The sequence below is a fragment of the Caretta caretta genome, chromosome 9 (assembly GCF_965140235.1).
Source record: "Caretta caretta isolate rCarCar2 chromosome 9, rCarCar1.hap1, whole genome shotgun sequence".
Classification (NCBI taxonomy): Eukaryota; Metazoa; Chordata; order Testudines; family Cheloniidae; genus Caretta; species Caretta caretta.
In genome coordinates, this window is record NC_134214.1 from 52855974 (window position 1) to 52868327 (window position 12354).

The following is a 12354-nucleotide window of genomic DNA, read 5'->3' on the forward strand; positions in this document are numbered from 1 at the left end:
ATGACCCAGTCTTTGCAGGAGATTGGGATTTGGATGAGGACTCGATGACTGAGGCTCAGTCCAGAAAAAAACAGAGATAATATTAGTGGGTTGGGGGCAGCATCCAGAAGAATTGGCAAGAATTATATCAGCACCACTAATTGGTGGTGTGCAGCCATCACTTTGCAACCATATTTGTGACTCAGAGGTCTCGTTTGTTCACAGGTGGCCCTTGCTGTGCTGATCCATACCTCTGTCACCTCAAGATTCGAATACTGCAATGTGCTGTCCTGGGTGGGGGATGTACCTTGAGGCCACTCAGAAGATAAAACTCATCCAGAACATAACAGCACTCGTATTAAGTGGAGTTTTTTGTTGGGAGCATGTAGCAGGTGCACCATGGACTGCTGGGTGGAGTTTAGGCTGTTGGTTTTGCCTGTTAGAGGCCTAAGAGGTTTGGAAGCTGGTTGCCTCTTTCATGATGCTGCCGCACAACAGCTGACATCAGTGGATGAGCTCAAGCAGCAGCTCCCTCCATATGGAAAAGAGGAAGGCATTCTCTGAGAGAACCCCTCAATCACTGTTCCCTCTAAGCTGTGCACGTGTGCGCGCACACACAGATCCTAAGCCCCGCGCACATGGTGAAACACCGTGCGCACAAAAATTTGCACAGAAGAAACTTTTTGTGCACATGGCCTGTCAAAAATTAGAGGGAACATTGCCCTCAACTGGGGCATGCTACCTGCCTTGGACCTGCTGGGGTCAGATCTGTTCACTTTCTGGACATACCGCAAAGCTTGCCTTTCTTCTCAGGCTTCTGGGGAGAGGATGGGGGAGAACTGGATGGGGTTAATTACTGGCATGGTATCATGATATGTAGTTTCGGAAGCAGATCTGATCAGGATTGTGCAGAATATTGCAGTGGGTTTAAACAGTCTCCTGTGACTTTCTTAGTACTGTAAATTCCCAGCCTTGAAAAAGGGCACCCAGAGCTTCGGATGGATGCTTCTATTAGCTGCTCTTATACAAAGCTATATAAATGTAGCATTGTTCACAGACGAACTATCCCACTCTCCACAAATGGCAGGACTGAAGCTCCTTGTGACCAGATATGCTTATTTCCCACACTTACACCTGCAATTTAACACTTTCCTATTGTGGAAATCAGGAACATTGCCCATGCCTACTCCCTGGTCTACTCAAGTTGGAAGAGACAGAGGGGGACCAGGGTCCATTCCATTGGAAAAAGGAGAGAACAAAACTCTAAGTCATCATATCTAGCACTTTTCATCAGTCTATCTCAAAGTGCTTTATAAAGTAGGTCAGTGTCATTATCCCCATTGTTCAGATGGGGAAACTGAGGCACAGAGGGGGGAATGACGTGTCCAAGGTCACCTGGCAGGCCAGTGGCAGAGCCAGAAATAGCACCCATGTCTCCTGAGTCCCAATACAGAGCTCTAGCCACTAGGCCAGAGAGTTAACTTAAACAATTGGATGATGGTTAATGGACCCTGGGTAACCAATCTTTACAGCTGGGAATTTATGACCCCAGTGCAAGCCGCTGGGTGCACAGCACTTTGGAAAATCACCTAAATTTATGTAGGTGATTTAAGAAATCTCAGTGAGGAGACATTTTGGAAGAGCTTGACCCTTGTTTTCCTTTATGCTTTTATAGCTTTTAGCACTGCCAGCGCTCAGTAAGTGGTCAAGACCAGGAACACAGGTTTTGCCTGCAGTGACAGAGAATATGAGAGGTGGGGAGGGGAACAAAGGTGGGGAAATAATCCGGTAGAGTTAAACAGCATAATGTAGCTTCCTAGAACAACTAAATTACTTTGGAAGCAGAAGGGCCAATTTTATTCTCAGCCGGATGGGTACAGAGCCCATGGACTTCAATGGGCAGAACTGGACCTATTGATTTCACATTAAGAAGGGTTGTTGTTCAGTTCTGTTCTGCACTGCATATAAACCACAGACACTATACAAAGCAAGACTAAAGGGACAGCTTCCGATCAGGAGCATTCCCACCCTGTATAATAAGCATCAGCAGGGTAGTCATAAATGTAGTGTTTTTTATTTAGTCTGTCTCATTGTCATGCTGCTTTATACCTTTAGTTTTCTTCTACTAAAGAAATAATAAAAACACAAAAGATCCCTTATCACTTGTGAATAGAAACGTAGTGACACAGTGTATTAGTATGCAGAATGCATGTTTCATATGCATGTTGTATTTGGTGTGACAACATGCTTGAATACAGATTTCAGAGGTGAGTATTCCAAACGGTATTAATGATTGGCTATCAGACAGGCCTTGGAATAGTCCCTTCTGCTGTCAGACAAGGGGAGTTTTTCTTTGCCTGTTTCTCTGGGGGAAACTCTACGAGTTGAAACAAGATCATTTTTGCATTTGTTAATATCTATTCCTCATTCAAGCTTTGTGACATTTTCCTAACTCAAGCAAAAACTGCTGATGTAAAGAATATACAGGTACCAGGGACCACTTTCCCGCTGAAATCTGCGGGGAGGCCTACAACTCCTTTGTCTTTGCCCTTGCATGTTGAGTATCCTGTTCTCCCCTCTGCACAACTTTTTAGGAAGTGATAGATGTCAGCTCTCCCATCTCACAACTCTGAGCGGCCACAGCCCTCCCAATCCAGGAAGAGGTGTTCTTGGATATAGGAAGCTACCCACAATCCCATCTTGGAACAGTAGGGTAGTAACTAAGGATAACTCCCACTACTCGTGCATTCAGCTCTGGAGGAAAGGGATGAACCAGAAGGCCATGTGTCCTAATGATAGTGCAAATACTTCTGATGTGTCTCTAGGTCCCATCACCCAGCGTGCTGGTGTGAACAGGAATATTGGGGTGGGAGGAGGTATTGTTTCATATTCTCTGTGTATATATAAAGTCTGCTACAGTTTCCACGGTATGCATCTGATGAAGTGAGCTGTAGCTCACGAAAGCTCATGCTCAAATAAATTGGTTAGTCTCTAAGGTGCCACAAGTACTCCTTTTCTTTTTGCGAATACAGACTAACACGGCTGTTACTCTGAAACCAGGAATATACTTGTCTCACTGTTTCAGGATGCTGGGCAGCCAATCACATGCCCCATAGAAAACCTTTCAAGGGATTAGGGGGTGCAGTGATCACAGGAGATGGCCCATCTGAAACTGCAACATGGGGCAAGAAGACATCTGGTGCCCCTGAAAAAGTACAGAGGAGAATTACAGGCCACCAGGCAGAATGATTTTGCTTAGAATATATGTCCAGTAATAGAACTACCTTTACTCCACCTCCAATATTACATCCAGACTGAAGGTCAGCTCCAGCGGTGTACGGCTGTATAAGTGCATCTCTGCAAGATGTGGAAGAGCGCAGAGCTGTAAAATTTCCAGAAATTTTGAAAGTAGGGAACAAACACCTTTGTTTCTGCTCTTTTTCCTCCAGAAACAACCCCCCGCCCCAAAAATTTGTGGAAAATTGAAATATCTGCAGTAGTTACATGCTTATCAAAATGAAACTTTATTTGCTTCTTTAAGAATGAGAAATGTAATGTGTATAATTTAGTTAGCACATAAAAAGTACTGTTGGTATCTTTATGAGCTAAGTATAAATTCTTTAGTTTTGATTCAGAGAATAATGACAAATACACCTAGTATTAGGGAGGGAGCTGCAACTGCACGCTAAGGTACTTAGGTGTATTTTTTTGCCTGTTGGCAAATAAGAAAAACAATAAAAAGTTGAAAATAGAAAACATTAATACTATTATAAACATAGTGGGAGGTTATATCCTTTGGGCTCAGACATAGTACATATATAGACCTAACCTGACATTATCATGCAGGAACAGAAGAAACTCATGTTTCTAGAGAAAAAGCTTGGAAAATGAATGTCCCTATAATGTAATTAACAGAGCAGAATATTAAGGACCAACAGTAAATTCAGGTACATATCAAACTTTCTGGTGGCAGAGTTACTATACTCTTTAACAGTTATTATCATTATATATACAGTAAGTGCTGTAATTGTAGACAAACCTAGCCATCCTATGAACCGGTATAACTTAAACAGTTACTAATGTATTCTTGGAAATGCTAGCACAGCTCAAGTTTTTCCTTCTTTCCTTCTTCTTTCACTATTCATTCTGAGAGAAAATATTTCATATAACAGTTTCTTTTAAATGTTTCCCCAAATGGTTAATTTTTCCATACTGGGTCTCAGAAAAAAATGGAAAAAAACCTGTTTTTTCCAAAAGTTTTTGTTTTTTTCCTGGACCATCACATCTCTGCATGGTCACAATGATGGATGCGAGCTAGTGAGCCACCAAATCATAGATGTAGGATACTGATCCACTGAAATTCCTTAAGGAGATTAATTTTACGCACTCATATGCCAGGCTTGGCAGCAACTCAGCTAATTCTGGTCGGAAGCTAGGCAGGCTCCTTCAGACCCCTGTGTTTGGAACAGCGGGCCATGATATCTATTCCCTATGCCATGGGTACACTTCGTTGACAACGGTGATTTCTGTAAGAATGTGGTGATGGAGCATGATAACTCACACAGAATGAGCTAAGTAAAACCCTTACTAAGAGTTCATTCTTTTTATAAACTCTTTACATATTCCAGTGAGAGGCTAGACTGTCCACTCTTGCAACATTTTATGTAAACACTGACATGCTTCTAGTAATTTTAACTAGACAGATTAGCAAATTAGCAAAGAGACTGACAGATGAACAACAGATCAAACACTGGAAAACATTCAATGGAAGATGCCTCAGTGAAGTGAGCAAAGAGATACAATAGGGAAGGATGGATGGACACAGAGGCACGCAAAACATATGGACCTACCTCTGAAGCCATGAAACCTAAGTCAGTAATTTAATAGCAAAATCCTTAGGTTCACACGATGGGAAAAAAAGTTCTCCATAGCCATCTTCTGCAGATCATGGAGATGCTGGAGGACTAACCAGTCTATTTTCCAGAGTGTCTGTCTGTCTTCTTTTCCTGTTGCCTCTGCAGTCAACAATCCCGTAACAAACACTGTGCATCTCATAATAATCCCATATGAAACCCGTGCAGTATCCAACCTGACTGTTCCTTTGCTTCTTCCTCCAGGTTTGCAAAACATTGAGAGTTGGGTTTGCTTTATTTTTCTCTTATTTCTCATTAAACATTCCAGGTACAATTGATCCAGACAGAAAGCAAAGCCAATCACTTCTCCCTTCCCCCACACCACCAGTTCCGCTGGATGTTATGAATTTACCATCCATTCTACTTGGGTTGGTTTGTTTTCTCTGTTATGGAGAAGCAGTGAATCCACAGTAAGTTGACAAAGTACACACACAAATGCGCATGCGCGCACACGGGAACACCTTTTTCTTTTTCCATTATGTTTTTTTTTCCTTTTTGCAAAAAAATGCAAGCAAAAGAAAAACAAGGTTTTCTATTGAAGGTACATCTCTTCTTCAATATGAAGACATTAACTGGATTGATTTGGATCCCCCATGCAGTGGTCAGTGAAGTCCTTTGGTACTTGACAGAACAACATCTTGATATTACAGTAGGTAGCTGTGGAGACTTTTGAAGACACTTCCACATAGATCATGAGTAGAAAGAGAATGGGGTGTGGGAGAGAGGTCAGGGAGGGGAGCAAAAGAAGAAAAGAAAAGGAATGTCGTTGCTGAAGATGGTTTCTCTGGGTTGGAAACTCAGTTCTTGCACCTCTCCCCACCCCACTGGCCCCTTGTTTCTTATCAGTTTTGACTACTGCTCACTGGTGGTGGGATTGGAGTCTATTTTTTTCCCAACACACATTGGTTTGTCTTCATTGTCTTTAAATATATGATTTGTACATATTTATATTTATTTATATGCTGTTTCCCCTGGCATTGGTAAGTGTGCTTCTGTTAGCGAGAAACGGAAGCTGCCGGTTAGAAACAAGTCCCATGTGTTCTTTGTCTGCAGCTGCTACAGTTCTTAGACGATAATTCAACCTTTCCACATTTTTCACTGCTTTGTCAGTCTGTTCCTCCCATCCCACCTCTGACCCTTCATTGTTTCCCCTCCCTTTCCCATCCCCATAAAATGAGAGACGTCATGCCATCGAGCTTGGAGACTGACTCATCTGTACTCTCATAGACTGGACACTATTCAAAATCTTCTTCTGGTGTCCGGCCAAAGTCACCCCTATTCTCAGGAGATCTCTGTAAAAAAACAACAGGTAGTTCAGTTTAGATGTTTTAATTTTACACTCTTTAATGTGTTTCAGGGTGTTCGTCCCAGAAACACCTCATTTTGTTCTTTAGTGTCACTGATGAGATAGGAGAGAAAAGCAAAATAAAAGGTGTCCTATCTCTAAATCTAAAACAATGGACCTGTATTCGCAGACTCATAAGCAATCATATATTGGACAGACCAAAAACCAGCCTGAATGTTTGCCCCAAACTCAAACCAAACCTATCTGAAGTTCAAAAAAGTTGGTTGATTTGAGGTTATTTATTTTTTCCATTCCCTAGTGTTTTTTTTCCTGGAAGAGAAAATAGTAAACTACTACGAGAAAGACAATTCTCATATTACTTCTGACCCTGTCTCGACCAAGAAGCACTGGCAATCTCCAGAGAAAGTCAATCTTTAGGAGCCAGATCTTCCTCCCACAAAGGCAATGGAAGTCTTTCTAATGACTTCAGTGGGAGCTGGGTAAGAGTTTAGGTGAGTACACTGTATGCACCACTTACTCTGAGGTCATCTGGGCAACAAGCTGGAGGGAGGTGAAGCCAGCAGTCAGGAAGTTGTCTCTGTACTGGCTCATTTTAATGGCGCTTAACCAATCTTCTACTGAGGTAAAGGCAGTGAAATCTGGGATGGAGCGGTCTAACAGTGGCTGAGAAGGCCTGAAACACAACGGAAAGGAGCCTAGGTCAAGCTGGACTGGAAACACAAGCCGACAGACGCTGTAGATCAAAAACAAGGGTGAAACCAGCCAGCTAGTAGGTAGAAATGGGGTCATACTGGGTTGCCAGCACTTTATAAGATTCATAGCAAACAATAACCTACTGTATAATCAGTGACGCATTGCCCGTCTGTGGCTGAGAAGTACATTTATTTTGTGCTTATTAAAAATACACCTATCCCAGCCCCCCACACATATGACTAAAATCCATCTATTTTGGATTGCTGCCAAAAATCTTAAATCTCTCCAACATTGCCTGAACTCTCATTCTCCCATCATACCCTCCCCTCCCCCTTGCTGCTACCCCAAAATACCCGGGAACACAAAGAGACCTTGAATCTGAGCTGAAAGGCACTGCAGATAGTGCCCTACTTACTGTGGCTATTGGATTGTACAATATGTGCAGGATGGGTGGACTGCTAACAACACAACTCTTTCTAAGTGTGGTCTGGACAGGTCCTCTACAGGCGGTTTGGAAGGCCAAGGTCTTTATATGGAGTTAAAAGCGGTCCTGGAGATGGTAACTTGTGACAGAGGCCGGATTTGTGAAGGTTTGTGGCACATCGGCACAAAAGTCTGTTTTCATGAGGTAATGGAACACAGCTTCTTCAGCAAGTCACTATACCATCCTATCCTATCCTATCCATACTACCCCTGCATACCACAAACTCAGTGTTCACTAACATCTGCACAGCCATTTGATTCTACCATGGCTATTTGATTCTATCTTGCTCATGTCTTTTATTATTCAGCATTCAGGATTATTTTCATGCACAGACATTATATATCTGAAAGTTTGGAGAATTCCTTGTATGCCACCACTACTTGTATGGGTATTTGGTGCATGGGCACTATTCGTTATTTGTCTTTCGTTATTCTCCTGTTTAAAAAGTTTCAGTATCCAATTAAAGGGTAGAAACAATACTATGTGACTTTCACCATCAATCACATGCCACGAATAATCAATAGCAAAGAGGCCACCCATGAACAACAACTGCTCATCGTGGTATTTGGCTGATGGCTATTTATAGTGAATACATCTGCACAAATCTTGATTGGATCATGAATGATTTGTCAACAAAAAAGAAAAGTAAACTTAATTGAATAATTGATTGCCTATCAACAACTCAGCTAGCTCTATGACCCTACATTCATGGCTTGGAACATTAAGTGATGAGTTCACAAAACCTAACCATTGACTCTCCCAGAACTTCCCACTGCACATATAGTATCAGGGCACTTTGAGACTCACACAGCGGTGATGGTCGCTACAGTTTTGAGGCTTGCCGGGTTGCGGATCATTTTATCTAGGGTGTTGACTATCTCAGTGAAGCGAGGGCGGGTGTTGCGGTCTTTCTGCCAGCAGTCTAGCATGAGCTGGTGCAGCGCAGCTGGGCAGTCCATAGGAGGGGGAAGACGGTAATCTTGCTCAATTGCATTGATTACCTGCAGGGAGAAGGAGCATGAAACCAGCAGGTAAATAGAGGAACAAAGCTCATAAGAGTCATCCAAGTTCAAAAATCAAACCCAACCCATACCTCCATCAAAGCAACACCCACCCTGGAAAAAAATCAACCTTTCCATTGGCCAAAACATTCACACTAAAGGCAAGACTTCCCAAATTCACTGGGTCAGATTCACTGCTGGCATAAATGGCTGTATTTCCACTGACTTCAGTGATGCGCCAGAGGCTTTACAAGCGTGATGATCTGACCCAATACCAGAGCAAAGAGCTATGCGTTCTAACAGCCAGGTTTTCAGGGAAAGATGGCCTCTGTAGTATGTCAGTGAAGGGAACCTAGGAGAGTAATCACTTCACCACCACTGCCCTCTCCTCTCTCCGAGGCAGAATCCTTGCCACAAACTACGGTGTTCTACCCGTTAATGATGTGGATGTGGGAAAGCGGTGTGGAGCCAAGGCACTCAGAGGTTAATTTGAGCTCTGATGAGTCAAGGGTATTGTAGTCCCTCTCTGTGGAGAGCAGCCACTCTCATTATCTCTGCCGATCAAACTGGAGTACAGTAGTTGAACTACCAAGTCTCTCTCCCTGGCTTACAAACCCTCTGAACATTTTCAAAGGCCTTCCGGCTTCCTGAAGTCCAATTATCAGCCTACTGGTTTTTCTTCCCAATTTCCTATTTTAAAACCTTTCATTTATCAGCCTTTTTCATCTTGAAAACCATCCACTGCTGCACAGGTTGAGAGGCTGGGGCTGGAGTAGCTGTGAGCTAACACTTCACAGTGAAAAGAAAAGGAGTACTTGTGGCACCTTAGAGACTAACCAATTTATTTGAGCATGAGCTTTCGTGAGCTACAGCTCCCTTCATCGGATGCATGCTGTCACAGTGACAGCTTCTGCACTACTCTCTGCAGTGACTTCTGGAGAGGGACTGCTGCCAAATCTAAAGTGATATTTGTGGTGTGTGCATCCAGGTGAGCTCCCCATATTCTCAGGACTAAGGGCCTGCTCATGGCCTCGTGTCACCAAAAGACCCAGAGAGGGATGGAGCCAGGTCTTTCTCTTCCCAAATATATAGGAGGGAATGGAAAAACAAGCCCCTCACCCCTGTTCTCTGGCTGCCATACAATGGGAGGGAGAAGAGTCTCTTATTCCCCATCGTCTGGCACCCCCAAATGGAAAGGCTGGGAGGTGTGGGGGGAGTAGAACAGTATCAAGCTGGGGGGCTCAGCACCAGGAAAGCCAAGTGCGTGCATGTGCCAAATGTGCCTCGGATCCAAATCCAGATGGTCTGAAATCCAAGCACTGAGGCCTGTGTCTGGTCCTGCTCCCAGGCAAGTAGTGCTCTGACACGCAGGGAAAGCTAAATTGGGGAGGGTTGGCTGGGGAGGGTTTTGGCAGCTGAGGCAGTGGCAGTGAAAATGTGGCCACTCGTTGCTCTCCATCTCCTTAACCACTCGCCTCCTCTGCCTGTCTCTTAACCCCATCCTCTTGCCCCATTCTTTTCCTCTCACATCGCCTTCCTCTTCTCTCTCTCTTTCACTCACCCTGTTCTGTCTCCCTACTTTCCCATCACCCCATTCTGCCTCCCTACACCCCCACTCTCTATCTCCTTCTCCTCCTTCACCCCTGAGCCGCTGTCCCGAGGGTGCCAGAATGGAGGGGCCATGGCCCCACCATTTTTTACAACTGTAAGGATGAACAGTGGGGAGAGGGGTCTTTGGGGGAAGAGGCTGTGCGAGGACGGGGGCTCCGGGAGAAGAGGGAATGTGCGGGTGAGGCCTTGGGAGGAAGGAACGGCCCAGGGGTGGGGCCACGGTTCAGGGGCTGGTGCCCCACCCCGTTAGGAAGCTTCCACTGCCCCTGTTCCATCCCCTCAACCCATATTTTCTCCCCATCATCCCCTTTCTCAGGCTTAACATACACTGTGTTGCAAGGAGACAGATACTGTTAAAACTCACTGTGGTGAGGAACGGACTGGAGCAGGCTGGTTGCTGGCTAGCAGCCATGATAACTGTGTTTGAGCTGCCTGCCCCAGCCCTGACTTCCTTATTTGCAATAATGAAATCCCATTGCAGGGCACTGACAGAGCACCCTCTGAGCTTCCCCTCTGCCCATTCTTTCTCTTTTCACAAAGCCTCCTGTACCCCCTGCTTTCCTTCTCACACAGCCTGTTGGGTCGGGGCACTGAGCACTGAGGCTGAAGAGGGGCAGCAGGCCAGTACTGGGAGGAATAGCCTGTTCTCTTCATGCCCCTTGTGTCTCTCCGGAATCTCAGTGGAAGCAGAAGTCTTCGATATCACAAGGGGTTGCTGCTGACCAGCTCAAATTTCAAAGGAGTTTAGACACACACTCCCCCATCTGTGTGAAACCCACCCCAGGAGGCCCTGGAAACCAAGAGACTCCTAGTTTTTCATGATATACAGCTATCCTATTCCCATGGTGACTTCTGCTGGAACAGTCTTGGAGTGTAGTGGCTGTCAGGATTCCTACACCGTTCTTTGCAGTGATTCCTGCTGGGAGAGGCTGGGCGGGGTGGGGAGTAGAATAGCATCACCTGGTTCTTCCCCGTGGAGACTGATCCACACACAGAGATAGTGCCCAGAACACTCACATCTTGGTTGGACATGTCCCAGTACGGCCTCTCTCCGAAGGACATCACTTCCCACATGACAATGCCGTAACTCCAGACATCACTGGCGGAGGTGAACTTGCGGTAGGCGATGGCCTCAGGGGCTGTCCACCTCACCGGGATCTTCCCACCCTGGAGAAGAAGGACAAGCAGTTCAACTGTTTTGCCTGGACTGTCTATCACTCCTTGGGACAAAATTACTTAGGAATTACCCAGACTTATTGCCAGCCTTTTCCCTCAGTTTACTAAGCAACTGTTCACATCTCTAGGTGCTGCACAATAATGAAATGTACAGAATAGAAGAGGAATCAAAATATCTCAACAAAACAAAACAACACAAACAAACAAGTTGCCCAACCAGATGTATTGAGAATTAAAAATTCTGCATCCAAAACAGATCAACAAAAATCATAACCCCATGTCACTGCTATTGACCCTTTACCCCTGCCCATAAGTCAAAAGCCCGAGACAACAGATGAGCTTTGTAACGTGTCCACACAGCTAACATATCCAGCCTCTGGTGGACCTGAGCAGGGAAAACATTCCAGAGTAGAAGGGCTTTTCACCTGCCACCAGCTCCCTCTCATATAGAGCAAGGAAACCACAGCTTGGGAGCCTCCACTTGCTGCGGCTGTGGAAGTAGGGCAACAGGGAGAGAGGCAGTCTCTGAAATCACCCTGTCCCAAACCACTGAGGACATTATAGGTCAAACCCAACGCTCCTAAATGGGAGCCATGGCAAGCCTTGAAGCACTACTGTAATGCGCTCGCCGCACGACATCCTGCTCTGTAAGCGTGCCACACCATTGAGCACCAACCTCAGCTTCCAAATGGACCCAAAATGGAGCCCTATTACATTACATTACCTTGAATCAGGAGCTCAAGGGCACTGCACATAGCATCTTACCTACTATCTAGTAGAGCTAGCATTGGGGTGGGAGACCACCTGGACCTAAGTTTAGATGATAAAAGCACAGATGGAGCACCTCCCCCTTTCCCTAATGCTGATGAATATACCCAGCTGAAGAGACCTTCAGCAGCAATGGTCCAGAAGCAACACCCACCCGGGTCTCAGCTATGCAAAGCTGGGACCTCCTCCTTCATTAAATAATGGCTAGCTACCTATCTTGCATTCAGCAACACAAAACAGATTGCCATTTACTGATACCCTAAGTTTCACTACAAGGCAAAGCCCTGATCACGACAACATTAATCTACATGCCTGAACCCCAGCAACCAATTCCACCTCCTGGATCTGTCTATAGCCAGTGGTGAGCTGGAGCGGGTTCACACCGGTTCGCTGGAACCAGTTGTTAAATTTAGAAGCCCTTTT

At 45.0% G+C, this 12354-nt stretch overlaps 1 protein-coding gene across 8 annotated transcripts in view; it reads right to left on the minus strand.

Annotated features, from left to right (window-relative positions):
* The window catches only part of EPHB1 (EPH receptor B1), a 414114-nt gene that overhangs the window by 86653 nt on the left and 315107 nt on the right, over positions 1-12354 (minus strand). For 5 of the 8 annotated variants that reach the window (XM_048863514.2, XM_048863519.2, XM_075132294.1 and 2 more), the window contains 4 exons: positions 11005-11154; positions 8183-8376; positions 6716-6871; positions 4830-6184 (listed from right to left, as the gene is read on the minus strand). In XM_048863514.2, the coding sequence (XP_048719471.1) occupies positions 6076-6184; positions 6716-6871; positions 8183-8376; positions 11005-11154 (609 nt within the window). In that variant the 3' untranslated portion in view covers positions 4830-6075. Of the gene's footprint in view, positions 1-3263; positions 3362-4829; positions 6185-6715; positions 6872-8182; positions 8377-11004; positions 11155-12354 lie in introns of all 8 variants that reach the window. The other 3 variants (XM_048863513.2, XM_048863516.2, XM_048863517.2) reach the window with 2 other exon arrangements.